Here is a 27,855-nt window from a genome sequence, read left to right on the forward strand (position 1 = left end):
ACCATTCCTATATCTCTATCTCTAATACTAAAACATGATATTTTCTTACATTTACACTATTAGTTAGAAAATTTGATTAAAATACCATTAATTAGATATCACTTTTTAAAAAAAATAAAATAAGAAAAATCAAGACATTTGAGTTTAAGGTTTAGCAATTATTGTTTTAGAATTAATATTTATTAGGTGGACTTGGGTTTATAAAATTTAATAAATATTTCTTAAACATTGATAAGTAATTTAATTAGTAGGGTTAGTGTAATCATCTTTCATCACAAATTGTAAGTATTTATGAACATAGTTAGTCTTTAAAAGTAAAGTTGAAAACTTGTGTTAAATTTGTGGTAAAATTAGAATTCTCCCCTTATTGTGGACAAATTCTAATGTAAAACTTTGTTCATAATAGTTTCCATGGATCTGAAAGAGTAATAATCTATCCACTAATATTTCGGTCAATCTTGTCAAACCGGTAAGCGATATAACCGAGATATACACAATAGTAAACAGAGCAAAGCTTGTCTTACAATCAGGGGATTTTGAATCAGACCGCTCTGTTTCCATATTTTGTTCAAATATAAGCTAAAATAAGTATATAGCAAAATTAACCCATCACAGGAACATTCTAAAGAAAGCCCGAAACATTGTTCCAGCAACATATTTATTATTCACAAACAAGCAGCTTAAAGCCATTAAAAGAAAGTCATTAGTTCTGATATGGTTGATTTTTGATTACTTTAGTTGTCTCTTGGAAATAACCGTTGTTGGGTTTGGTCAGATGGATCACTCCTATCGTTTTGTTGGTTCAGAGCTGCAAAGAAATCACTCCGAAGCTGCTGTTTTCGTTGTTGGCGGCTACGTCTGGAACTCAGTGGCCCCACAAATGAATCTCCACTCTGTGACCAAAACAACAAGCAAGCGTTACTTGTGCGCCAAGTCATACAAGCCCTAAGAGATATTTGTTTGGGTTTCACCTGATGCTGCTGAAGCGATGACAAGTGGTTCCTTGAGACACCACCTTCATAGCCAAACCTCGAGTTTGCAACGTTATCACTCGACGTGCCATTGCCGAAGAGGTTAACAGAACCGTAAGCATAAGGAGCAACAGAGGCAGCTATTTGAGGCATGTTGTAGCTGTCATTCTGTTCTGGTCGTCCGTAGGGAAAGATAATCATATTACCATTAAGCGCCATGTTACTACCACCTTGTTGCTGAAACGCTGCTGCTGATGGTGGCATGTTGTAGCTCTCGTTCTGATTTGGTGGCGAGTAAGGAGAGTTCGTGATATTACCATACTGCCCTGAAGGAACCTGACGCTGAGAGTAATGTGGGTTCATGGCTTGTTGGTTCCTCTTTGGTACAAAGTCCGTAGATGTTGTTAATGCCTGCGCCAAAATGAGAATCAAACTATAATTATAAATCAAAGGATGTAAAAAGAATAATGGTTTATTAGTAAAAGACTTTACCTTGGTCATGGAAACGGATGACCTACGACCATGTGAAGATGCAGTAGTAGTAATGCTATCTCTTGTAGGCATTGGGTGATTCAAAGAAGAAGCTGAGTATCGAGGATCCAGTTCTCTTGTGTATCTTTGTCGATGCTATAACACATGGAAGACACAATACAAGATCTTGATTCAGCTATATGTATATAAAGAGCCTAAGAGACATTAAGAGAAGCCATTTTGATCTCTCACCATCGCGTTCTGCCTCTGAAGACTCTGTTTAGGAGGAGCTTGCGCAGGATTCACAGGCTGCCAAACGTCAAATGGGAAAGCAGAAGCATGCTCATGATCTCCATACTGCGCCTGTTCTGCTTTAGGATAGTCAAAGGAGGAGGAATCTCTGTGGAAAAACATTTAAGAGATCATTAATAGAGCATATAAAAAATGGAGAGAAAGCTAGAGAAGCAGACTTGCATTTTGCCCATGTACGCATCATGTGCAAACTCTTTTGAGTCATCATTATTCTCTATAGAGAGTAGAGAGAAGGGCTCTTGAAGTTGATTTCTTGTAACATGGTAGTCACTAGATGTGTAATCAATTGGATTAGTAACTTCTTCATCATCAGGCAAGTTGTACTTGGATGCCAAATCAGAATCTCCAACTTGATCACTGCAAAGATAACAAAGGAGTGTTACAAACGAGGAAGATGAATCATCAACTGCCAAACTTTTAAGGAATTTTACAAGAGATGAAAAGAAGGAACCTCTGCGTATATGCAACAAGGGCATTATAAGTAGTAGATAAACCAGACAATTGATGATTACTGGTTCCTTTCTTCTCGCCTTGGTTGCTCCCAACTTCATGAACAGGAGGATCTGGAAAAAGCAACATCGATCATCAGATATCAACTTGATGCACCAAGCAAACTTTAGATAGAGCGATGTGGCAGAAACTGTACAAGAAACAAGTAAAAGAAACAACACCGACGAAGAAGAAACAAGTGATCCTAAGAAAGAAAAGGAAGAAACCTTGAGAAAGAGTATCCTGCATCAGCTGAGCGAGATCTCTCATCTCCTTTAGAAAACCATCCTTGCCGTCTTCGTCCTTCGCTGCCATTTTTGCCGAAACTTGTCAGAGCTTTCTTTCAGAAGAAGGAACAAAACGGATTCTCTCTCTCTCTCGCGCTTCTTCTTGAGTATCAAGAAACCTTCTTGTTAACTTTTTCCCTCTCTGTCTCACTCTTTCAATCTTTGAGCTTTTATAATTTTTTTGGGATACGAGAAGCAAATATATATATATTCATTCAAATTAAGTATTTATTACTTATTGAAGTAACAGTTGACTAAATTTTCAGTCAACGTCCTCATCGTATACTTTTTGGGTTAAAAATGTATTTTATAAAGTTAGTATCTATAAATATAATACTTTAAGAGTACGAGGACATATTTGTAAATACTTTGTACCTTATATCTGTTTGTTTAAGACAAATAAAAACTAAACCGTTAAAACAAGATGAGGCTCTTGCTCCCATTCTCCTCGCCGTTATCCGCCACGTCACCGCCGTCATTTCCGGAACATCCACCGCCGTCTAAAATTGAATACTCCGGTCTAGCCAAAATTTTCAAAAAAACAGTAATCGGAACACTAACAGGAGCTCTCTCACTCACTCTGGTACTCTCGTCGCCGATTCCCTCCGTCGCAGCTTCCATCGATCCTTACCTATCCATGACTCCGCCTTCGTTATCGCCTGATTCTTCTCCGGAAGATTGCCCTAACGAGGAAGAAGCTGATACTGAGGTGCTAGAAGATGACGTCAGGCCTCAGTTAGTAACTAACGAAGGGATTGTTGAAGAGGCGTGGGAGATCGTCAACGACTCCTTTCTCGATGCTCGAAGCAATAGATGGACTCCTGAGACTTGGCAGGTAGTTAAATAGCTTGATGGGTGGATAAAGTAAGGAACTTTATGTGTAAAGATTGAATCTTTCTACTTGTTGTTGTTGAAACTTTGCAGAAACAGAAGGAAGAGATATTGAGTAGTCCAATTAAGAGTAGATCAAAGGCTCACGAAGTGATTAAGAAAATGCTGGGAAGTTTGGGTGATCAATACACTCGCTTTCTCTCACCAGATGAGGTTTGACGGATTCTATGAATTTAGTTGATGGAGGAGTCTTAAGTTGTCTCAGTTACATATCTCTTTGGTTGTGTCACTTGTTGTCAACTACATTCAGTGTTTAGATTCTATGAATTTGGTTGATGGAGGAGTCTTAAGTTGTATCAGTTACACATCCCTTTGATTTTAAGTCTTTAAGTGATGGAGGAGTCTTAAGCTTTATCAGTTATCAATTACACATCCTTTTGGTTTTGATTCTTGAGTGATCTCAGTAACAGACTTCTTTGTTTGTGTCACTTGTTGAAGTTCTCCAGGATGTCCAAATATGACATTACCGGTATTGGAATAAACCTTAGAGAAGTTTCTGATGGTGGTGGAAATGCAAAGCTGAAGGTTCTTGGTATTGTGTTGGACGGTCCTGCTGACATTGCTGGCGTGAAACAGGTTAACATACTGGTCCAGTTTCTTTGTACTAGTTTTGTTCGTTGATGATTTCACTTAAAGAGTGTGTAATGCATTTATCTTGCTAGGGAGATGAGATTCTTGCTGTCAATGGAGTTGATGTTAGTGGGAAATCATCATTTGAAGTATCATCTTTGTTACAAGGCCCTAGTAAAACTTTTGTGGTTCTCAAGGTTATTCTTCTTAATCACAAGATAAAAACTAAGCTCATGACTAAAGATTGATGATGTGTATGCGTATTGCAGGTGAAGCATGGGAAGTGTGGACCTCTTAGGACAATTAAAGTACAGAGACAAGTTAATGCTCAGACTCCAGTCTCCTATCGTTTGGAAAAAGTTGACAACGGAAAGATCTCTGTTGGGTATATCCGTCTAAAAGAGTTCAATGCTCTGGCTAGGAAAGATCTGGTGATTGGTAAAAGCCTTTCACATCTACAGTTTTCAACTTGTGGTTTCATCCCTTTATTAACTTGTGTTTATGCTTATATATCTGCAGCAATGAAACGACTACAGGACAAGGGTGCGTCTTATTTCGTAATGGATCTTAGAGATAACCTTGGTGGACTTGTGCAGGCTGGAATAGAAACTGCTAAGCTGTTCCTAGATGAAGGGGATACGGTAAATCACATAATAGCCTACTTCAACTGCATGAAGAGATTCATATAAATTTACTTGAACTCCTGTTGTATGTTTCAACTGGGTAACAGGTGATATACACAGCCGGGAGAGACGCCGAGACTCAAAAGACTGTTGTTGCAGATAAAAAACCATTGATCAATGCCCCACTTATTGTATGTGATTGATCATGTAAGCCATTTAATTTTTTTCACACTGATGATGATTTTCTTGCATCAGGAGCTGATTAGAATCCTTATCATTGTTGCAGGTAATGGTAAACAACAGAACCGCAAGTGCTAGTGAAATTGTGAGTGATCTTAATAAGATATAAGCTTAGGGAGACTCGTCTTCTTTTGGATCGGATCAGTTAAATGAAATGAGCTTGTCTGTTTTGTTTATTCCAGGTGGCATCTGCACTTCATGATAACTGTAAAGCAGTTCTTGTGGGCGAAAGGACTTATGGAAAGGTTACTATAAACTGTAAAGTCTTAATAATTTTATATTGAATATGTTTGTGATCATCCTCTTGTGGGTTTGAATTTACTGGTTGCAGGGTTTGATTCAATCGGTGTTCGAGCTCAGGGATGGATCAGGAGTTGTTGTGACAATAGGAAAGTATGTCACACCAAACCACATAGACATCAATGGTGGTGGAATTGAACCTGATTTCAGAAACTTACCAGGTTCGCTTAATCTCTGAGTCTTTTGATCTTTCCTCTTTTCTTTTTTTTTCGATGACCATTTGAACATTTACTCATTGACCTCGTTTTAAACTTTGTGTTGGATGATACGGTAAGCAGCTTGGGATGAAGTAAAAGAACGTTTGTCTAAGTGCAACACTCTCCAACAAAGCTGAAACGTGATGAAGTTCATCAGACTATCTCCTCTTATTCTTTCCCCAAGCTTTTTTTTTTTTTTTTGTCACTATTCTTTCCCCAAGCTACAAACAAAAAAAAAACAAACGATTAGCGTCTTTGGGTATATACACGAGCCTACCTAAATTTTTGGGTGTGTCGTAAATTAGAGAAACCTTATGGGGTGCAATTTATATTTTTACAAAATTGGAATTTGATAATAATATTATTCATGTGAAATTACGCTGCCAAATTTTGGACGTTTCAAGAGAAAAGAAACTTTTTAGCTGTAGATTTAATATTTTTGGTTCTATTGCTCAAACCCAAATTAGCTAGTTTCTTCATAGTTTAAGAGCCCGAAAAGAAATTATAATGGGCCCATAACATGGGCATGAGCCCAATTCATGGGTAATCAGAAACCCTAGGACACTCCTATAAAACATTTTGTTCCGGTGTCAAGTAATACGCCTCTGGGATCCATACGCAAAGGAGCAAAAATGGCGGTACCTTTGCTAACGAAGAAGGTGGTGAAGAAGAGGTCTGCCAAGTTCATCAGACCCCAAAGCGACCGTAGAATCACCGTCAAGGTAGCCATTTCATAGTTACTGATTTAAACTTTCTCACTGGTTCGTTGAAGCTTTAACGATTAGATATGATAGTCTAGCTTGTTTACTTTCTTGAATTATATGACAGTTTAGCTGAAAATTACTAGACTTTCTTGGTAGTTTCAGTCTCCATTTGCATCTATGCAGTGCCCTCTGGTATCTGGTGGCCAGGATTAAACTCCTGTTTCTGGTCACTTCGTTTTTTCAAGGGCGTATAGTGAACAACACTCTTACAGGTCTTGCGACACAGTTTGCTTTAGTTCTACAAGCTTACTGTTACTTTTAATCCTGTATACATTTCATTTTCTCGTACAATCTGCTGAGTTGTATTGTTTCTTTTTTTATTGGTTTTGATTTGTTACTACTGTGTTCAGGAAAGCTGGAGAAGACCAAAGGGTATTGATTCCAGAGTGAGGAGAAAGTTCAAAGGTGTCACTTTGATGCCCAATGTTGGTTACGGATCTGACAAGAAGACCCGTCACTATCTCCCCAATGGATTCAAGAAGTTCGTTGTTCACAACACAAGTGATCTTGAGTTGCTGATGATGCACAACAGGACTTACTGCGCAGAGATTGCCCACAACGTTTCCACCAAGAAGAGAAAGGCTATTGTGGAGAGAGCTTCTCAGCTAGACATTGTCGTTACCAACAGGCTTGCTAGGTTGCGTAGCCAGGAAGACGAGTAAAAACATGCCCCTAACTAGGGTTACTTTTTATTGGTCATTGCCAATTTTTCAGTTTATTATCTGTTTTGTCATTCGATACAATTTCACATATTTTTAAAGTAAAACAATTGTGCCGTAGCTTCAAACTTTATAGGCCAAATCTGTCAGATAGAAGCTTATTTTATTAGAAAGTTGAAAACATTGAATATGTTCGAAGCGATTTTCGTTTATCGTTGCATTATTGACAAATAGCCCTGTTCCTTTCGAGAAACTCCAGCGTCTGCGAACAGCAACAATAAATTTACAATCAACAACAAGGTGCTGCTAGCGTTCATCTTCAAATTCAGAATTTTGACTTGAACCTGACCTGTCACATAAAAATCCCTTTAATATCTTTTAATCGCTTGTCATTGAAGCTGCGTTCAGTAAACGAATAGGGCTAATATTGTTAATTGCGAATGAGAGTTTTATATAAATGGAGAATCGTGCCTTTTTTGAACGACTTTGGTGTCGGATGTTTTAATGAGGAATGTGTATCTGCTTCCCTCATAACGTTTTACGCAAACTGCTAAAGAACAGATGAATCTGGGAAGGTGTTTGACGAGAAGGTTCATGAACAAGTGGACTGCTCTATTGTCAGGCTATAGTCTGAACAGAAAGCATGAAAATGCGCTAAATCAGTCAACATTTCCCAGCGGATTAAAGAGATGTAGTAAAGGTTGGTTTAGGAACTGATGCCGATCATGATGAAGATCATCATCTCGTGGAATTAAATTATTGTTGACTTCGCGCAGCATGGGCGAGAAAAGCGGGCCAAATGATTCAGTTAAACATAAAGCCAGATGACATCACTTTCACTGGCTTGTTCTAAAGAATTTTGACTTGTGATGTGAGAGAAACTTTAAATATTAAACAATGTTGGTGGTAATAAAGTCACGAAATAGTCAAGAAGAGGAACTTCCGCAAAGTTGCATCTGAAAAGTCGCATAAACACATGCAATTGCTAGGTACTCTACATCTGATCTCGTTTTATATATGCATGTGTGCATCTTCTCTGATATTATATGTGCAATTTATTTGTTTTCTCTTCTCTGTTTTTTTTTTTACGGAATAACTTATCTGAACAATCTTGTATGGCTTCTTCTTATTCTTCATCCTCTTCTCGCAATTGGTCATATGACGTTTTTCCGAGCTTCAGCGGAGAAGATGTCCGCAAGACCTTCCTCAGCCACTTTATGAAGGAGCTAGATCGCAAACTTATCACTGCTTTCAAAGACAACGAGATCGAGAGAAGCCGGTCCCTCGATCCTGAGCTTAGACAAGCGATCAAGGATTCAAGGATTGCAGTGGTCATTTTCTCCGCAAACTACGCCTCTTCAAGCTGGTGTCTTAATGAGTTGCTTGAGATTGTGAGGTGTAAGGAAGAGTGTGCTCAGATGGTGATCCCGGTTTTCTACGGTTTGGATCCTTCCCACGTGAGGAAACAGACTGGAGACTTTGGGAAGATTTTTGAGAAGACATGCCAAAATAAAACTGAGGACGAAATCATTCTATGGAGGGAAGCTTTGACTGATGTAGCTAACATCCTTGGATATCATAGTGTCACCTGGTACAAATTTATGGATCAGTATATAATATGTACTATTGTTTAACAAACATGATTGTGGAATCTGAAATTTATTTTTCCTTTTATTAGGGACAACGAAGCAAGGATGATCAACGAAATAGCCAATGATGTTTTGGGTAAATTGAATGTTTCTCCATCATATGAGGTTGAGGATTTTGTCGGAATTGAAGATCACATCAGAGCTATGAGTTCATTGCTTGACTTGGAATCAGAGGAAGTGAGGATGGTTGGGATATGGGGCCCCTCTGGAATTGGCAAGACTACCATTGCAAGAGCTCTATTTAGTCGCCTCTCTCGTCGTTTCCAAAGTAGTGTTTTCATAGATAAAGTTTTCATATCCAAGAATATGGATGTTTATAGAGGAGCTAATCTAGGAGACTATAACATGAAGCTGCACTTGCAACGAGCTTTTCTAGCTGAAGTTTTAGACAATAGGGATATAAGGATAGACCATATAGGTGCGGTGGAAAAGATGCTAAGGCACCGAAAAGCTCTTATTTTTATCGATGATTTGGATGATCAGGACGTGCTAGATGCCTTAGCTGGAAGAACCCAATGGTTTGGAAGTGGGAGTAGAATCATTGTGGTTACAAAAGATAAACATTTTCTAAGGGCCCATGGGATTGATCACATTTACGAGGTCTGTCTCCCTTCTAAACACCTTGCTCTTGAGATTTTTTGTCAATCTGCTTTCAGAAGGAATTCTCCACCTGATGGTTTTATGGAGCTTGCTTCTGAAGTTGTATTCTGTGCCGGTAACCTTCCATTGGGTCTTGACGTTTTGGGTTCTAATTTACGGGGCAGGGACAAAGAAGACTGGCTGGATATGCTGCCGAGGCTTCGAACGTCTTTGGATAGAAAGATTGAGAGAACACTAAGAGCCAGCTACGATGGGTTAAATAACAAGAAAGATAAAGCAATATTTCGTCACGTTGCATGTCTTTTTAGTGGGAGGAAAGTTGATCACATTAAACTGCTACTAGAAGATAGAAACTTGGATGTTAATATTGGGCTTAAGAATTTAGTTGATAAATCTCTTATCCATGAAAGATTTAATACTGTGGAAATGCACTCTTTGCTACAAGAAATGGGTAAAGAGATCGTCCGTGCACAGTCCGATGAACCTGGAGAACGAGAATTCCTTATGGATTCGAAGGATATTTGGGATGTACTTGAAGATAATACTGTAAGTTTTATTGTGCTCGTTTTCATATATCTCGCTCAGAGATTAAAATGCATGTCATTTTATTGTTAAGCTAATTAATTTTGTTTCCGTGTGTTGATCTTATATTTTCAGGGTACCAAAAGGGTTTTGGGGATAGAGTTGATTATGGATGAGACTGATGAACTTCATGTACATGAGAATGCATTCAAAGGGATGTGTAATCTCAGTTTTCTAGAAATTTTCGGATGTAACGTTGTTAGATTGCACTTACCCAAAAACTTCGACTATTTGCCCCCTAGTCTCAGATTATTGTCTTGGCATGGGTATCCGATGAGATGTATGCCTTCTAAGTTCCAACCTGAAAACCTCATCAAGCTTGTGATGCGTGCAGGCAATCTCGAGAAGCTGTGGGAAGGAGTTGCGGTAAGCTATGCTAATATCCCTTATATATTAATTGAGGAACATTTGAAAAGATGTAACCTCAATTTTGTATTAATTAAAAGAGGTCCCAATGCATAGGTGTCACTCAATTAGATAGTCAATTACATTCAATTGAAAAATAAGTAGGTCCACATTCGATTTTTATATGTTGTTAGATATATAAGTTGGTCAAACTATATGATATAATGATATGATATGATATTTTCTTTCCTTAAATAAAACCTACGGAATTACCATAAATGACTAATATATATATGACAATTAATGAGTTTAATAATAAAGATTTGATAACAATGTATATCTCCTCCATCATTTTTTGTTTAATTTTATATTATTAAAATAAATTAAACAATCAAATTAGCTATAAAAAGAAAATTTAGATTTTTTCGTATATGTTATATTTTGAATTTTAAAAACGACAATAAATGACTAAAACTATTAAAATTATTATGTTAAAAATTAATGATCAATGGTTTAACATTTTTATTATAAGAAGATACACATGATTTTAAAACCATATGAGTAAAAAATATCATTTAATAATAAAATAAATATATATATATATATTAAACACTATATACCATAAGATTACATAAATATTTTAATATTAAAACTTTCAATGAATTTTCAAGAACATTTATAAATTATAAACTTATTAAAGATTTCAGATTGAAAATTTTGTTATCGATGATTTAAATATTTTGTTATAAAACGATATGAACGATCATAGAACCGTATGATTATAAATTCTTATTTAATAAATAACTATACAAAATATACTATTCCTAGAAAAATAGGTTGGTCTATCTTAACTTATATTACACTTTTTATTAAACTAACTATCGAATTGATAAATAACGTACCAAAAAATGTTTTGCACTTTCCTTAAATAAAAGCTACGAAATTACCTAATATGATTAACGTATATGTGAAAATTAATTATAATGAATAATAAATATTTGATAACAATTTTTGTATCTTAGTTCTTTTTTTTAATTTTATATTATTAAAATATATTTAAAAATCACATTAAATATATAATAAAAACATTTATAATTTTTCTTATATGTTATATTTTGAATTTTTCAAAACGTCTATAAATTATTAGAAATTTGAAGATCCCCACTCTGAAAATTTTGTGATCAGTAGATTTTTTTTTGTCATAATAAGTTACAAATGATCATAAAATTGTATTAATATGAACTTTTATTTAATATTATAAGAAGATACACATTATTTTAAAACCATATGAGTAAAAAATATCATTTAATAATAAAACATATATATTTATATATATATATATATAGATTATACTATATACCATAAGATTACATAAATATTTTAATATTAAAACTTTCAATGAATTTTCAAAAACATTTATAAATTATAAACTTATTAAAGATTTCACATTGAAAATTTTGTTATTGATGATTTAAATATTCAGTTATAAAATAATATGAATGATCATAGAACTGTATGATTATAAATTCTCATTTAATAAATGACTATATAAAATATACTATTCTTAGAAAAATAGGTTGGTCCATCTTGACTTACATTATATTTTTTATTAAACTAACTATCGAATTGATAAATAATCTACCAAAATTTTTTTTGCACTTTCCTTAATTAGAATCTACGAAATTACCTAATATGATTAACGTATATATGAAAATTAATTATTATGAATAATAAATATTTGATAACAATTTTGGTATCTTAGTTCTTTTTTTAATTTTATATTATTGAAAGATATTAAAAAATCGCATTAAATATATAATAAAAACATTTATATTTTTTCTTATATGTTATATTTGAATTTTTCAAAACGTCTATATATTATTAGAAATTTGAATATTCCCACTCTGAAAATTTTGTGATCAATAGATTATTTTTTTGTTATAATAAGTTACAAATGATCATAAAATATAACGCATATGAATTTTTATTTAATAAATATTCAAACTAAATAATATATATATATATATATATATAAACACTAATGATTTAAAGCAACAAAATTGGCTGATCAATTTAGTCGTCCAGTTGAAATCTTTCAAAAGTATGTGAAAGACTAAAATCAAAGTACATATGGATTTAGAATAGTAGTTATATTTTACTAACCAAATACCGAAAAAACCGAACCGAACCGAAACCAATCCGATATCCGGATTGAACACCCGTAATCCAAATAAAGCCAAACTATTGTTTCATTCTCCAAAATATAATAAAAATAATAACTTAATCCCGCGCAAGGCGCGGGTCTTATCCTAGTGGCTTATGTATTAGTGGTCACCCGATGAGTAATTTTCTACTTAACTATGTGTTTTTTATTTGTTTTGGTACAGTCACTTACATGTCTCAAGGAAATAGATTTGACGCTATCTGTAAATCTAAAAGAAATCCCAGATCTTTCAAAGGCCATGAATCTCGAGAGGCTTTGTCTTGACTTTTGCTCGAGTTTATTAGAGTTTCCTTCCTCAATTCGGAATCTAAAAAAACTCAGGGATTTGGAAATGAATTTTTGCACAAATTTGGAGACTATTCCAACTGGGATTTATCTCAACTCTTTCGAAGGCTTTGTTCTCTCTGGATGCTCACGGTTGAGAAGGTTTCCTGAAATCTTAACCAACATCTCAGAATCCCCTTCTTATTTGACTCTCGATGTGCTTAACATGACCAACCTAAGGAGTGAGAACCTATGGGAAGGAGTGCAGCAGGTATGTCGTTCCAAACTTAACCTACACATATATGCAAAAATATAAGAGAAAATTTACATCGGATGTTACATGTAGGAGAATATTGCTATTGAAACTTTCTTTGCATTTCTATGAGTTGCTTTATAAATAGAAAAATTCTCTAGGATAACTTTATTTACATTTTTATATTGAATTAACTAATCTAGACTTAGGGTTTGGAGTTAAGGGTAGAGTTTTAAGGATAGAGTTTCAAATTTTTAAAATCAAAGATAAATATTAAAAATTTCAAAATAAAAAGAATCCTTATAAATAACTTTAAATAGTTTTTAAAAAGATTCAAAATAACTTTAAATAGTTTTTAAAAAGATTCAAAATTAATCGTATTACTTTTTTTTTTCTTACATTTACAACTTTTCGAGAGAAAAAAAAATCACAACAGTTTTTCCCTATTTTTAACTGCATTAAACAACTTTATAAAATATGTAAGTATCATTTTATAGATGTCAAAAACGTATCATTTTATATCTTCTTAGCAGGAAATGAGCAAATAGAGTAAAAAAGATATAGTTGTAGTAATATTTTCAACTGACATGCAGTATATTTAAAATTACTGGGTGATTTCATTTAAAATTAAATTTCTTTTGTTTTTGGGTTCAGCCGTTTACTACCCTCATGACGAGATTGCAACTCTCGGAAATCCCAAGTTTGGTGGAGCTTCCTTCTTCATTTCAGAATCTAAATAAACTGAAGTGGTTGGACATTAGAAATTGCATAAATCTGGAGACTCTTCCAACTGGCATTAACCTCCAATCACTGGAATATTTAGTTCTCTCCGGATGCTCACGGTTGAGGAGTTTTCCTAATATCTCAAGAAACATCCAATACCTCAAACTAAGCTTTTCAGCGATAGAAGAGGTTCCTTGGTGGGTCGAGAAATTCTCTGCGCTCAAAGATCTAAATATGGCTAACTGCACCAACTTACGACGTATATCCCTAAACATTTTAAAACTGAAACATCTCAAGGTGGCTTTATTTTCAAACTGTGGGGCATTGACTGAAGCTAACTGGGATGATAGTCCAAGCATTGTGGCAATAGCAACAGACACTATTCACTCTAGTCTTCCTGACCGTTATGTCTCAATCGCCCACCTCGATTTTACAGGCTGCTTCAACTTGGATCACAAAGATCTATTTCAACAACAAACAGTTTTCATGCGAGTGATACTCTCAGGTGAAGAAGTGCCTTCATATTTCACTCACCGTAATAGTGGAACCTCTCTAACCAATATCCCTCTACCACACATCTCTCCCTCCCACCAATTCGTCAGAGTAAAGGCTTGTGCCTTGTTTGATATCGCTACATTTAGTTTTCATTCATTCAACATCCAGGTATGTTTTCGGTTCATAGACATGTCTGGGAATCACTTTGATGTGCAACCAGAATTCTCAACATCGAGGCTGGGAGGTCATCTGGTTATATTTGACTCTTGTTTCCCTTCAAACAAAGACATTACACTTCTATCTGATCAACTTAACTATGATCACATTGATATACAATTTCGTCTCATTGAGGAAGACTATGTGCTTCAGTTAAAAGGATGCGGCATATTGTTTCCCGAGAACGGTCAATCAATGGGTAACCAACCTTGTAACCCAAAAATTCTTCCACTTGTTTCTGGAGGAAACACAAGCAACAATGGTTACTTGGGAGGCCATGAGACCGTACACAGCCAAGAGTATGGAGATAGCGCTCTGGAGAGTAATCCAGATAATATTTCACATGTTTTTGCAGCTGATGAAGACAATGTTGTTAATGATGGATGCCGTGTGGCTGACCAAAGTGTAGAGACATTGAGAAACAGCAAGCGCATGCGGGTAAGAACTAGGAATGAACTGAACATAATACTCTTTTGTCTTATAGTTCGTTTTATGTTTTAGTATCTTTTGCATTTACTGGACCTCTTTTGGTGCAGACTACGTGAAGAAACATTGGATTTTGATTGTAAATCTTCGAGAAACTTTACCTTCATGCTCATGATTGTAAACTCTCTGGCAGCCATTTTTCCGGTTCAGGGCTTGCGCCGCGTTTTTTTTTACTCTCCGCCCAGACATGGTGGTAATTTAGTATATATCAGTGTCAACTGTCGGTTCAAAGGCAGACTTGGGGACATCATAGATTATTTTAGCCAGCAACAAAACTTCTGGACAGAAAAGAAAGATGGTCATCTGTTTATAATGGACTATTGTATGATTTGTATCCCTCTACACAAAGAAAGTGCTCCTCTAGCTCAACTGAACTATGATCACGTGGATATACAACTCCATGTAAGTACTAGAATGGACTTTGCATTAAACTAAACAATATCTTCTTCGTTGTAGTGAGACTAAGCTCAAATTAAAAGGATGGGGTATACAACTCGCTGAGGATTGTTTATCACCAATGAACCAACTTGGTACGTAATCCAAATACACTTCCAGGTGTTTGTGAAACCAATGAAGACAACATGGTTAATCATGAGCCTAAACACGAATGTGAAGACAGTTGTGAAGGGACAGAGAAAAACAGGAAGCGAATGCGGGTAAGGATCAAGCTACCTGAATATAATACTGTTATGTCTCGCAATTCAATCAAAAAACTATTTTGTAATTGATGACTGGATTTTTTTTTTTTTTTTTTTTGCAGATTTACATGGAGGACCATTCAAGAAACCTCTGCTTTCGCTGACGTCAGTTTGAATCTTTGATTGTGATACCTTGAGAAACTTTCATGGCGATGAAATGAGTTGTTTTTTCCGGTGCCAAAGGAACAACATGAATCGTCACAGTGAGTTGGAGAGACTTTTTTAGTAAACCATAAATCTCATACTTCAGAATATGTAGGTCTTTATTATTAATGTAATTAATTACGTTTTTATTTTTTATTTTTAATAAATGTTATTTTGAAGATTTTTCTGCTATTTTATAATAAAAGTTGTTTTTATTTGGAGATACTTTTTCATAGTTCAACGAAAAACCACTTAGTGTGCATTTAGGCGATATGTAGTAGTGGTATACCTATGTAGAATAACATAAATGATGAGAGCAAAAATAAAGTCACCATTGACAAATAGCAAAAAACAGATTCACAAATGAAAAACAGCCCTGGACTTCACACTCTTCACCGTGGTCAGACTCATCAGCCACATTCTGTTCATCAGTGGATGGACTAAATAGTTGGTTCTCCGGTGATGAAAAATCCTCTATCAGTCGTATACCCCATTCTATCAGTTTGCAGGGAACATTAGAAGGGAAATGAAACTGTATATCCACGTGATCGCAGCTAATTTTAGCTAGATGAGCATTGTCTTCATTTAGAGGGAAACAATAATCGAATATAAACATATGACCACCCTTCTTATATGCCGTGATGTTTTCTTGATGATAAGCAGAATCAAAGTAGTTTCCATGTTCGTCTTTGAACCTACAACTTACTTTGATATACACGCAAACAGAACCTAGGGTTGGTATAGGGTCAAAAACAACAACAGCGCAAGCTCGAAGTCTGAAGATTTGTCGAGAGAGAGAGGTTTGAAGCAGAGGGACGGTCAGAGATGTGGATGCTCCTGTAGCTTTATGAGTGAAATATGAAGGCACTTCTTCACAAGACAAGATGAGTTGCTCAAAAACTGATTGTTGCTGAAGAAGAGCTTCAAGATTCAAGTCAAAGCAGTTGATGAATCTGAATTTGACTCTTGGCAAAAAATTATCTTGAAGAGAAGAAGAGGCCTCTTCGGGGGCTAGTACCTCTGTTTCAATATCATCTGGTCTCATTGCCTCTCCACTTTGATAACCAATCATACCAGCTCCAGTCAATGCCCCACAGTTTGAAAAGTCAACCATCTCAAGATGTATCAGTGTAGAAATGGATACATATTTTAACTTAGGGCAACTTTCCATAAATAGGTATTTGAGCCTAGAGAAGTCCTCAACCCACGAAGGAATCTCTTCTATTCCTGTTTGGCTTAGATTGAGGTCTAAGACATTTCTTGAGATATCAGGAAAACTCCTCAACCGCGAGCACCCACTAAGAATAAGGCGAATGAGCGATGGAAGGTTGATTCCCATGGGAAGAATCTCTAGGTTTTTGCATCTTGTAATGCTCAAATTTGTAAGTTTATGGAGATTCTGAAATGAAGAAGGAAGCTCCACCAAACTAGGGATATCCGAGAGAGACAAGATCCTCAAAGAAGGAGATAACATGGTCATGAGAGGTGTAAGCGGCTGAAAAAAAACATGTTGAATGTGTTAGTAAAAGAGCTCTGAGAAAACTTTTAGGTTTATAACTAAGTACCTGTGCTCTTTTCCATAGCTTCTCACTCTTTATACCTTCCATGGAAAACAAATTAAGATTCTCGAGATACAAATTTGAAGGGAATTCGGTAATGGATGTTTCGTCTAAAATAAGCTCTGAGATGTTTCTTGAGATATTTGGAAAAATTCTCAAGCGTGTGCATCCTTTGAGATTGAGGCGGTTGAGGGATTCAAGGTTCATTCCAGTCGGAAGGGTCTCTAGGTTTGTACATGATGGCATGTTCAATTCAGTCAGTTTATTGAGTTTGCTAATAGATGAAGGGAGCTCCACCAAACTAGAACAGCCCTTGAGATCTAATTTCTCTAGACTGGTGGCTTTCGAAAGATCGGGAATCTCTTTCAAGTTCTTAGATCCCCACAAATCCATTTTCTTAAGATGTCCAAGCGGCTGAAACCAAAAAAAAAAAAAATATAGTGAAGTTACACATAACCAGGTTCTAAGAACATAACAACCATTCTATAATCTTACCGAGACGCCTTCCCACAAGTTTTCAAGATTGCTATTCTTCATTTCAAGAATGACGAGGTTTTGAGGACAAAACTTGGAAGGCAAACATCTCATTGGATATTTGTCCCAACACAATAATCTGAGTTTTGAGGGCAAATAGTCAAAGCTTTCGTTTAACCGCAATCTGGCTTCTTTTCCAAACGTGTAAAATTTAAGGAAACGGAGATTACTCATCCCTTTGAAGGCATTTTCATGGACATGTAACTCATCATGAATCTTGTCCATATCCAGTGCTACACCTAAAACTTTCTTAGTACCCTGAAAATAAAATTAAAAAATAAGATAGAAAAAAACATTAGCTTAATATTGTCTATAGTTCCTCCTTTTATCAAATGACACGCTATTAACCTTACGTAGGAACCACTTACACTGTTTTCACTAAGGACGTCGCATATATCATCCAAATCCACCAGAAATTCTCGGTTTCCAGGCTCGTCAATGGACTGTGCACGAACAATTTTTCTACCTATTTCTTGTAACAAACTGTGCATCTCCACGGTATCGCTTCTTACGTGTATGAGAGACTTATCAACTAGGTTTTCGATCCCAACATTTACACCCAGGTTCCTATCTTCCAGCAACAACTTAATGTAAGGGACTTTCTCACCATTGAAAAGACATGCAATGTGACGATATATCACTTTATCTTCTTCTCTATTCAAACCATCATAGCTAATTCTTAGGGTTTTGTCTATTTCCTCACCAACACCATTTTGAAGCGTTGGCAGTATATCCATCCAATACGCCTTGTCCCTCCCCCGCAAAGTGGAACCTAAAACAGTAAGACCCAAAGGAAGACTACCGGCATGTCTAGTAACTTCAACTGCAAGCTTCTCAAAGCCTTCACGTGGAGAGTTTTGCTTGAAAGCAGATCGACAAAGTATCTCAAGAGCACGCTCTTCAGATGGGAGACAGACCTCGTAAATATGATCAATCCCATGAGCCCTTAAAAAATGCCTATCTTTTGTAACCACGATTATTCTGCTTCCACTTCCGAACCAATGAGCTTGACCTGCACATACATCTAGCACCACTTGATCATCCAAATCATCGATAGAGATAAGGACTTTCTGGTTTTTTAGCCTATTTTCCACCGCACCTAAGTGATCTATCTGTATGTGCCTTGTGCCTAAAATTTCAGACAGAAAATGTCTTTGCAAACTCAGCTTCATGTTATAGTCATCAGGGTTGGCTCCCCTATAACCTTCCATAATCTTAGATATGAATTTCCTGTCAATGAAAACACTGCACTGGAACCGACGAGAGAGTCTACTAAATAGGGCTCTTGCAATGGTAGTCTTGCCAATTCCCGATGGGCCCCATATCCCAACCATCCTTACTTCCTCAGATTCCATATCCAACAGCAAGCTCATCTCAGCAATATGATCTTCAATGCCAACACATTCCTCAAAATCTTTTGATGGAGTAAAATTCAGTTTGCCCAAAAGGTCATTGACGATTACTTCAATCATTTTTGCTTCGTTATTGCTAACAGGAAACAACAAGAATACATTGTCAAATGTCACGTAGAAACATAGATTTCAAGACATACATATATAGCACTAATAGAGTTTTAGATTGTCGTACAAATTTTGGGAATGATATCCGAGTAGATTCGCGACAACGGTCAACGCCTGCTGCCATCTGATTTTCACTGCTTTTATTGGAGTAGATAATGATGAAGTTAGTTAAACTTGTATAGTTTGTGATAAAGATAAGAGTAGTTAGGAGAATATTCACTAAGTCGGTGATTTGTGTAATATATATACGAAGGCAATCTAATGAATACAACAACACGTTTATACAAATTCACATGGTATCAGAGCGGAGATCCGCATAAGAAAGTTTTTTTTTTTTCGTTTCTAAGTTGTCAATAACATCATGGGTGATGATGATTCGAAACAGTTGGTGGTAACCTCGCCATACTCGTTGTTTCCTTCGGACAATCCAGGTGCTGTGATCACATCTGTGAAATTAAAAGGAGACAACTATAATGAATGGGCGATGGAGATGGGGAATGCGCTTAGGGCTAAGAAGAAATTCGGGTTCATAGATGGAACCTTGCCTAAGCCAGCTGAAGATAGCGATAATCTTGAATCGTGGTTGAGTGTGAACTCAATGATAGTGGGATGGATTCGAACCTCTATTGAACCGAGAGTTAGATCTACCGTAACCTTCATCACAGAAGCTCACAAGCTGTGGGAAAATTTGAAGAAACGCTTTGAAGTGGGTAACAAGGTAAGAGTGCACCAGCTCATGGAGCAATTGGCCTCGTGTAGGCAGAATGGTCAGGCAGTGATCGACTATTATGGTCGGTTGGCGATGATGTGGGAGGAGCTACAAACGTACAAACCTCCACCAGTATGCAGTTGTTCAGCGGCTGCTGTGTATGAGAAGGAACGTGAAGAAGAGCGGGTACATCAGTTCATTATGGGGTTGGATGAATCACGTTTTGGTAATGTTGTTACGGCGATCATCGAAGCAGACGAGTTACCTGATTTGGGGAAAGCTTATGCGAAAGTTATCAGAGAAGAAGCTCGTTTGAACTCTGCCAAATCTCGAGAGGTTGTGTCGCAGGAAGCAATTGGGTTTGTCTCGAGGAAAGAAATGCAGACAGATGATCAGACAACTCACAAAGAAGCTCGGGACACAAGGGAGTCCAATGGATATGCGACGAGAACAGAGAACAATGGCTCTGGTTATGGAAACAGAGGCAGAGACAGAGTTTGTCCTCACTGTGGGAAGACTGGTCATGATAAGAGCAATTGCTGGCAAATCATCGGTTTCCCAGAGTGGATGACTGAAAGACGAGGAAGAGGTACCGGTAGAGGTCGTGGAGGTACTGGAAGAGGAGGTGGACGAGGAGCAGCAAATACAGCTCATGCGTCTAGCTCATACAGTTCTGGCGGTTCAGACTTGACGCCAGATCAGTGGAGGGCAATTACTCAGATCATAAATGATGGAAGATCCAGCGCGTCGTCTGAGAAGTTGTCAGGTAAAAATCTTGGTGATGTGATAATAGATTCGGGGGCGTCGCATCATATGACAGGAGATGTGAAGCATCTTGTCAACGTGAGAGGAACTCCACCGTGTGTGGTAGGTTTTGCTGATGGTGGTACATCGATGTCGACTTGTATGGGTGATCTGATACTCACAGATAATATATCACTCAAGGACGTGCTCCTGGTGCCGAAATTAGACTGCATTCTGATCTCGGTGTCAAAGTTACTGAAGCATTCAAATTGTTTTGCGCTTTTCACCGATACTATTTGTGTTTTGCAGGACCGTTCTTCGAAGACTCTGATTGGAGCCGGTGAAGAGCGTGATGGGGTTTATTACTTTAAGGATGTGAGGTTGGGACGAGCTAACAGAGCTGATGCAAGCAAGGATCAACTGTTGTGGCATCGACGACTTGGACATCCTGCTTTTACCGTTTTTTCTGATATATCTGCACTTTCTGGTGTTTTGAATAAGGCTTGTTCTAGTCCTTGCGACGTGTGTTATAGAGCAAAGCAAACAAGAGATGTTTTTCCTGATAGCATTAATAAAACAAACAAGATTTTTGAGCTTATTCATGTGGATGTTTGGGGTCCATATCGTGTCCCTGCGTCGTGTGGAGCAGTATATTTTCTGACGGTGGTAGATGATTATAGTCGGGCAGTTTGGACTTACTTGTTGCTCGCAAAATCAGAAGTCAAGAAGGTATTGGAGAGATTTTGTGCCTACGCAAAGACACAGTTCAGTGAGATTGTTCAAAAGGTGAGAAGCGATAATGGTCAAGAATTTATGTGCTTGAGAGAGTTCTTTCAAGACAATGGAATTGTGCATCAAACTAGTTGTGTGAGCACTCCACAGCAAAATGGCCGTGTGGAGAGAAAACACAGACACATACTAAATGTTGCGAGAGCTTTGTTGTTTCAGTCCAATATGCCGGTGAAGTTTTGGGGTGAGGCTATATCTACTGCAACACACGTCATTAACATGACGCCTACTAAAGTCTTAAAGGGCCGCTCGCCGTATGAGATTTTGTTTGGGACCAGACCTGCTTATGAAACATTAAGAGTGTTTGGCTCACAGTGCTACGTGCATAGGAGAGATAGAAGTAAGGATAAGTTCGGGGAGAGAAGCAGGAAGTGTGTGTTTGTTGGGTATCCTTTTGGAAAGAAAGCGTGGAGAATGTATGATCTAGACAAAAATGAGTTTGTTGTATCAAGAGACGTGAGCTTCACGGAAGATGTTTTTCCGTTTAGTCAAATGAATATGGAACCTGCAACAATTGAAGTAGCGACTGGAGGTCCTGATGATGATTGGGTTATGGATATAACCGATGGAAACAGGGGGAGTAAGACGCCTGAGGCAGGAGAGGGTACAACTGGAGAGACAGAATGTTCTACTATGGTTTCCAGTCCAACTCCTGTAGTTAGTAGCAATGAAGTAGAACGTGATGAAGTAACCGGAGGTAGTGTGACAGAGGCTGTTCAGGAAGTTGCAGCAGAACAGGAGATGGGAAGAGGTCTCAGAGAGAAGGTTCCCTCTGTGAAATTACGAGATTATGTGTGTTACAATGCGCAGCATTTGAAAGAAAAACCCCATCACAAGCTCACTACTCCCATCATCAAATCAGAGTCATCACGAACGGTTAAAGGTACTACTCCCTATCCTATTGATAACTACATCTCTGATGAATATTTTTCACCAGATCATAAAGCCTTTCTTGCGGCCATAACGAGTTATCAAGAACCAAGAACTTACAAAGAAGCGGTGCAGCAGAAAATTTGGAGAGACTCAATGAAAAAGGAGATTGACGCCTTCGAGGAGAATGAGACGTTCAGCGTGGTTGATTTGCCACCAGGAAAGAAAGCAATAGGAAACATGTGGGTATACAAGTATAAGTATAACGCAGATGGTACAATGGAAAGACCTAAGTCGCGGCTTGTAGCTTTGGGTAACAGGCAAGTTAAAGGGAGAGACTTCAAGGAGACCTTCGCGCCAGTTGCCAAGATGACCACAGTTCGTAGTCTATTACGTGTAGTAGCAGGAAGAGGTTGGATTGTGCATCAAATGGATGTACACAATGCTTTTCTACATGGGGAGCTTAAAGAAGAAGTGTATATGAAGTTGCCTCTAGGATTTCAGTGTTCTGATCCAAACAAAGTATGCAAGTTGCGTAAAGCGATTTATGGATTACGTCAGGCCCCAAGGTGTTGGTTTTCTAAGCTCACGGATGCGTTGAAGAAGTATGGTTTCAAGCACTCTTATGCTGATTATTCCTTGTTCGTCTATTCCAAAAGAGGAATGGAGCTTCGAGTGCTTATTTATGTAGATGATTTACTGGTGTGTGGAAATGATGAGAAGCTAGTGACTAAGTTCAAAGATTATTTGAGCAGATGTTTTCACATGAAGGATTTGGGGAAGTTAAAATATTTTCTTGGCATAGAAGTAGGACGTGGTGAAGAAGGGTTCGTGCTGTCACAAAGAAAGTACGCGCTGGACTTGATTGCAGATACGGGTTTGCTTGGATCGAAACCAGTAGCAACTCCCATGGAGCAACGTCATAAGTTGAGTTTGGACTCTAGTCCGTTTCTTAAAGATGCCGAGAAGTATAGGAGGTTAGTGGGGCGTTTGATCTACTTGTCCATTACGCGCCCCGACATATCATATTCAGTACACATATTGTCGCAGTTCATGAAGAGTCCGAGAGAATTGCAATGGGAAGCAGCACTTCGGGTAGTGCGATATTTGAAAGGAACAGCAGGTCAGGGGATTGTTTTAAGCTCCAAGAGTGATCTGCGTGTGTCGATTTATTGTGATGCAGACTGGTCGGCTTGTCCAGTGACACGGCGATCGTTAAGTGCTTATGTAGCATTTGTGGGAGACTCACCTGTGTCATGGAAGACAAAGAAACAAGGAGTGGTGTCGCATTCGTCGGCAGAAGCTGAGTATAGGTCTATGGCACAGGCTACGCGGGAAGTAAAATGGCTCAGGAGACTTCTGTGTGACTTGGGAGCTCCGCAACGTCAGCCCTCAAAAATGTACTGTGATAGTAAGTCTGCAATTTATATCGCAGCCAATCCGGTGTTTCATGAACGTACGAAACACATCGAATCAGATTGTCACCAAGTTAGGGATGCGATTCAAGATGGGTTGTTGGAGACAGTGCATGTTCGTACAACAGAGCAGTTGGCAGACGTGTTGACGAAGGCGCTAGGGAGAGTTCAATTTGAAGAATTGTTGTTCAAGTTGGGAGTTCGAAACTTGCATCTTCCCAACTTGAGGGGGAGTATTGGAGTAGATAATGATGAAGTTAGTTAAACTTGTATAGTTTGTGATAAAGATAAGAGTAGTTAGGAGAATATTCACTAAGTCGGTGATTTGTGTAATATATATACGAAGGCAATCTAATGAATACAACAACACGTTTATACAAATTCACAGCTTTTGTTTTCATCTTACAAGTCTTGGCAAAACCCTCTCCAAACTTGCCCGTTTGTTTCCTGACATGAGATGGATCTAAACCATAGAAAATGGGCAGAACTAGTTGACCCAACTCTTCCATACATCTCACGATCTCCACCAACTCGTCCAGACACCAACTCGAAGAGGCATACTTTGGCGAGAACACAACGACCGCGATCCTGGACGTCCTAATCGCGGTTACAAGCGCAGGGGCAATCGAGTGGCTTCTCTCGATCTCATTGTCTTTGAAAGCCTTGATCAGTTTTCGATCTAGCTCCTTGAGAAAATGGCTAAGAAAATTTATGCGCACATCTTCCCCACTAAAGCTCGGGAAAACATCGTATAGCCAATTACAATAATCCATTAGGCAAAGAAAAGAAAAAGAAAAAACAACTATTGGAAACTGGAAAGTCACGAAGTGAAGAACAATAGCTCGTAACTGAGAGGAAAACGTTTACAGAACTTGGGATACATCATCGTTTTTATGAATAATGGAACCCATTATGAAATTTGTTGGATACATGTTTGGTCGAAGAAAGTCAACGCCACCCGTTTTCATTTTACAAAAAAAAATTGGATACATGCCAAGAGAAAATGGGCCCGTTTGGTCGAAGGATATATACATGTTTGTTCGAAGAAAGTCAACGACACGGCCGTTTGTGAACAAGTCTAACGGAGACTTTTTGGGTACCAATAGAATATTTCCTCTACAAGATCAAACATTCATCAGAGAGGTTGCTAATATTGACACATTATATTTTTGTTATGGTCATAGAGGAAGAATATGGATGTTCATTTGCTTGATTTCCATTAGTCGAGGCACTCGATTGAGTAGCCTTCCTCGGAAGCAGGATAGCTAAGGTCGTTCGGTTGCTTAGCAGAGCCAGGCGTCCATGATCACTTGGATTCGCCTTATATCTGGTACCTTTTATTATGTCAAAGTTAGAAACTTTCTCAACAAACTTTTTTACCTATAATCACATATATACTGTCTTTGATTTAGTGTTGTTTGAGATTAGTGATCAATTACATAATACTCCTTTTTTACCTATTGTTTGATTTATTTTTAGAGATGTTTTATGTAATCAAGATAATAGTAGAAAAGTTTGTATTTTCTTATTCTATGTGTATTAACTTTGAACATTAACTGTAATGAGACAGAGGGAGTAGAAACTTTTGATTTTTTGTAAAATATATTTCTTTTATCTGGTAAAAAAAACTTGACTTCTCAAAATAAAGAAAAAAAAACTAATGAATATTCAAAAATGTGAATAAAATAGAGAAACTCATTAATTGGAAATCATTGACTGTAAAATAGAAAAAAATATTGTAAAAAAATATAAAGATACACTGAGAAGGAACTTTTTAATAAATATACAAATTAGCCAATTGGAGAAACAACATAGTAGAGTCAAATATGACTAAAAATAACATGTGTGAATTTCACATGAATACAAGAATCAGTTTGTCAATATTAACAAATAAATATATATGATAACTGAAATGAAAAGTTGTAATTAATCCAAATAGATGTACAAAAGCTAAATATCTGGAAAAATGAAAACATTTAACTAAAATCTAGATAAATAAATATATATAATCATTACTAGTATTTTCTTAGGTTTCTCTAGATGTGTGATTTTACATGGCCGTTCCAATAAATAAATAACTATTATTAGTAGTATTTTTATGTTTCTCTGCAAATTTTGTGTACACGCAAAGTCTAAAATTGATATTTTAGAGAGAAAATTTGTTGGTGTTAAAAAAAAAGAGAAACTTTTATCAAATTATATGATTTTTAAAATTTTAGTAGCCATTTGTCAAAAAAAGAAGATCATGTTTTAACTTTTAGTGCCAAACTAATTAGGTTTCTGTGTGTTTAAAGTTTTAATATTTATTTATCATTAGTTAAATTATGTTTGAAATACTAAATGATGTTTTATGTTTAAAATAAAACTAAACGATTTCTTAACTTATGCATAAGATTTAAATGTGCATGTATAGCAGAAATTTGACTTTAGAAAGTTCCAAATTTTGACCCGGTCAAAATGTGTAAGTATATTTATGTCTGATGACTCGCTTGCTCTCGTAGCAGAAAGATTTGGTTGGCCCATAATTTGTATTATTTGTTTAGAGAGGGACATTGTTGACTTTCCTCAACTATTGTCCAACAAGTTTCGTTTAACTTTCCATGAAGTTTACCAAAACTAGTGACATGATATGAGTTCCATCATCAAAACGACGATTATCTGCTCTAGTTTCTTTTGATTTTGTCCTCTCAACTACCAGTTATTGTGTTCTTTATCTTGCCACTTCCTAGAAAGATACTAATGATCTAATGGCCTCTTCTCGCAATTGGCTATTCGATGTTTTCCCAAGCTTCAGTGGCGAAGATGTCCGTCAAACTTTCCTAAGCCATTTACTAAAGGAGCTTGATCGCAAACTGATCAGTGCTTTCAAAGACAGTGAAATCAAGAAAAGCCAGTCCATTGGCCCCGAGCTGGAACAAGCCATTAGAGATTCACGGATCGCCGTGGTAATCTTCTCGAAAAACTATGCATCTTCAAGCTGGTACCTTGATGAGTTGCTGGAAATCAAGAAATGTAAGGACATTTTTGGCCAACTTGTCATACCGATCTTCTACAGGTTGGATCCTACTCATGTCAGGAAACAGACTGGAGAATTTGGAGAGGTTTTTGACAAGACTTGCCATAACAAAACAGAGGAAAAGAAAAATCAATGGAAGCAAGCGTTGACCGATGTTGCTAATATCCACGGATATCATTCTCGAAATTGGTATCACTTTATCTATTCTATTATTTTAGAATTTTACTTTTATCTACCAATATAAAATTATCATTTAAATTTAAAACTATATTTTGATCCGCACTGTTGTGCGGATAATTATTTTCATTTTTATACATATAAATCTTTGATATATATGATTAGTGGTATATAATTTTAACATTTATCATATTACTAATAGTTTAATACAAAGACAACAGTTTTATAGTTTATATACAGTAATTTAATCTATTGTTTCAAAATATTATAGATATCTTTCTTATTTAAACATGAACATTAACTAAAACCTTACATTATGTGATATTTACGACAAATTATGTTCAATTTATTAATTTAGAAAGTAATTAATTTCTTTACGATTATACTTGTATTTTAGGTTTAGGTCATACATATATGTTAATCGAATTATTTGTATGAATTAAATATTTGACTGAATAACCTATATTAGTATAATTTATAAAACATATGTTTCATTTAGATTATTAAACCAGAAATTGTAAATTGTGTTTGTTTCTATCCTTTTAAACCTTAATTTTCTCTTTATTATATGTGTTTCTGAGGTTTCTTATGTTGTCTATTGGTGATTATACTTTTCTAACCCAAAACTCTTGGATTATTTACCAATGTTCTAAAAATCGGTCTAGGCGGCGTGGCAAAAACTCGGTCTTATCCAAAACGATTTTCTTAAAATCTGATTTATACCAATTTATACGATTCAAATTGATTTAAACTGTTCTAAATTGGTTAAAATGGGTTACATTCTATCTAAATTAGTCTAAATATGTTACATTAAGAAATAATGTTATTATAAATCTGCAAATTTGTCTAATTTCTTTTGTTTTGTATATCTTATTTTGATAATTCATTACAATAATTTTATAATTAAATTTAAAACTAAAATATGTCATATAAATGTATAATATATATATATATATATATGAATAGTTTGCTAACGCCTAGGTCCTGAATAATCTGCCTAGTAGCTAGTACAATAGATCTTTGAATGTTAAATTTTTCTTGCAATTCTTCATCTATCATACATCATGTT

At 36.5% G+C, this 27,855-nt stretch overlaps 4 protein-coding genes and 1 pseudogene across 7 annotated transcripts; 3 read left to right on the plus strand and 2 right to left on the minus strand.

Annotated features, from left to right (window-relative positions):
• Window positions 1-98: 98 nt before the first annotated feature.
• On the minus strand, window positions 99-2,889 carry LOC106362998. 2 transcript variants are annotated; one of them, XM_022691991.2, is made up of 6 exons: window positions 2,471-2,889; window positions 2,206-2,317; window positions 1,695-2,111; window positions 1,464-1,598; window positions 972-1,382; window positions 99-893 (listed from the first exon to the last, which is right to left on the minus strand). In XM_022691991.2, exons 3-6 carry the CDS (start codon window positions 1,854-1,856, stop codon window positions 735-737), a joined length of 867 nt encoding a protein of 288 aa, XP_022547712.2. In that variant the 5' UTR covers window positions 1,857-2,111; window positions 2,206-2,317; window positions 2,471-2,889; the 3' UTR covers window positions 99-734. The 2 variants fall into 2 exon arrangements, with proteins under 2 accessions (XP_022547712.2, XP_022548489.2); XM_022692768.2 differs by lacking the exons at window positions 2,206-2,317; window positions 2,471-2,889 and having other exon boundaries at window positions 1,695-2,179.
• Window positions 2,890-2,924: 35 nt separating this feature from the next.
• LOC106366831 (carboxyl-terminal-processing peptidase 1, chloroplastic) lies at window positions 2,925-5,693 on the plus strand. Of its 3 annotated transcripts, XM_048740664.1 has the most exons (12): window positions 2,925-3,365; window positions 3,455-3,574; window positions 3,860-3,997; window positions 4,084-4,188; window positions 4,261-4,429; window positions 4,511-4,632; window positions 4,722-4,805; window positions 4,901-4,939; window positions 5,037-5,099; window positions 5,186-5,315; window positions 5,433-5,520; window positions 5,558-5,693. In XM_048740664.1, exons 1-11 carry the CDS (start codon window positions 2,955-2,957, stop codon window positions 5,486-5,488), a joined length of 1,437 nt encoding a protein of 478 aa, XP_048596621.1. In that variant the 5' UTR covers window positions 2,925-2,954; the 3' UTR covers window positions 5,489-5,520; window positions 5,558-5,693. The 3 variants fall into 3 exon arrangements, 2 of the variants coding, with proteins under 2 accessions (XP_048596621.1, XP_013661947.1); XR_001273729.3 differs by lacking the exon at window positions 5,558-5,693 and having other exon boundaries at window positions 4,722-4,821; window positions 5,433-5,537; XM_013806493.3 differs by lacking the exon at window positions 5,558-5,693 and having other exon boundaries at window positions 5,433-5,537.
• A 189-nt stretch (window positions 5,694-5,882) lies between these two features.
• Window positions 5,883-6,894, plus strand: LOC106366833 (60S ribosomal protein L32-1). Its single transcript, XM_013806494.3, has 2 exons — window positions 5,883-6,073; window positions 6,466-6,894. Exons 1-2 carry the CDS (start codon window positions 5,984-5,986, stop codon window positions 6,775-6,777), a joined length of 402 nt encoding a protein of 133 aa, XP_013661948.1. The 5' UTR covers window positions 5,883-5,983; the 3' UTR covers window positions 6,778-6,894.
• A 132-nt stretch (window positions 6,895-7,026) lies between these two features.
• Window positions 7,027-14,642, plus strand: LOC106364432 (annotated as a pseudogene).
• Window positions 14,643-15,703: 1,061 nt separating this feature from the next.
• Window positions 15,704-19,382, minus strand: LOC106366830 (disease resistance protein RPS6-like). Its single transcript, XM_022692762.2, has 4 exons — window positions 17,915-19,382; window positions 17,508-17,804; window positions 17,019-17,426; window positions 15,704-16,948 (listed from the first exon to the last, which is right to left on the minus strand). Exons 1-4 carry the CDS (start codon window positions 19,016-19,018, stop codon window positions 15,782-15,784), a joined length of 2,976 nt encoding a protein of 991 aa, XP_022548483.2. The 5' UTR covers window positions 19,019-19,382; the 3' UTR covers window positions 15,704-15,781.
• Between the last annotated feature and the right edge of the window lie 8,473 nt (window positions 19,383-27,855).

This window comes from Brassica napus, chromosome A9 (genome assembly GCF_020379485.1).
Source record: "Brassica napus cultivar Da-Ae chromosome A9, Da-Ae, whole genome shotgun sequence".
Lineage (NCBI taxonomy): Eukaryota > Viridiplantae > Streptophyta > Magnoliopsida > Brassicales > Brassicaceae > Brassica > Brassica napus.

What these genes read in the sequence shown, in the direction of transcription:
- LOC106366831 (XM_048740664.1), top strand. Translation starts at nt 2,955, where the DNA reads ATGAGGCTCTTGCTCCCATTCTCCTCGCCGTTATCCGCCACGTCACCG. An exon ending in GGACTCCTGAGACTTGGCAG is followed by an intron (nt 3,366 to 3,454) that starts GTAGTTAAATAG and finishes GAAACTTTGCAG; the next exon opens with AAACAGAAGGAAGAGATATT. An exon ending in ACATTGCTGGCGTGAAACAG is followed by an intron (nt 3,998 to 4,083) that starts GTTAACATACTG and finishes TTATCTTGCTAG; the next exon opens with GGAGATGAGATTCTTGCTGT.
- LOC106362998 (XM_022691991.2), bottom strand. Translation starts at nt 1,856, where the DNA reads ATGTTTTTCCACAGAGATTCCTCCTCCTTTGACTATCCTAAAGCAGAA. An exon ending in TTCAGAGGCAGAACGCGATG is followed by an intron (nt 1,599 to 1,694) that starts GTGAGAGATCAA and finishes CATGTGTTATAG; the next exon opens with CATCGACAAAGATACACAAG. An exon ending in CATCGCTTCAGCAGCATCAG is followed by an intron (nt 894 to 971) that starts GTGAAACCCAAA and finishes TTTTGGTCACAG; the next exon opens with AGTGGAGATTCATTTGTGGG.
- LOC106366830 (XM_022692762.2), bottom strand. Translation starts at nt 19,018, where the DNA reads ATGATTGAAGTAATCGTCAATGACCTTTTGGGCAAACTGAATTTTACT. An exon ending in ACTTGTGGGAAGGCGTCTCG is followed by an intron (nt 17,427 to 17,507) that starts GTAAGATTATAG and finishes TTTTGGTTTCAG; the next exon opens with CCGCTTGGACATCTTAAGAA. An exon ending in AGCTATGGAAAAGAGCACAG is followed by an intron (nt 16,949 to 17,018) that starts GTACTTAGTTAT and finishes GTTTTTTTTCAG; the next exon opens with CCGCTTACACCTCTCATGAC.
- LOC106366833 (XM_013806494.3), top strand. Translation starts at nt 5,984, where the DNA reads ATGGCGGTACCTTTGCTAACGAAGAAGGTGGTGAAGAAGAGGTCTGCC. An exon ending in ACCGTAGAATCACCGTCAAG is followed by an intron (nt 6,074 to 6,465) that starts GTAGCCATTTCA and finishes TACTGTGTTCAG; the next exon opens with GAAAGCTGGAGAAGACCAAA.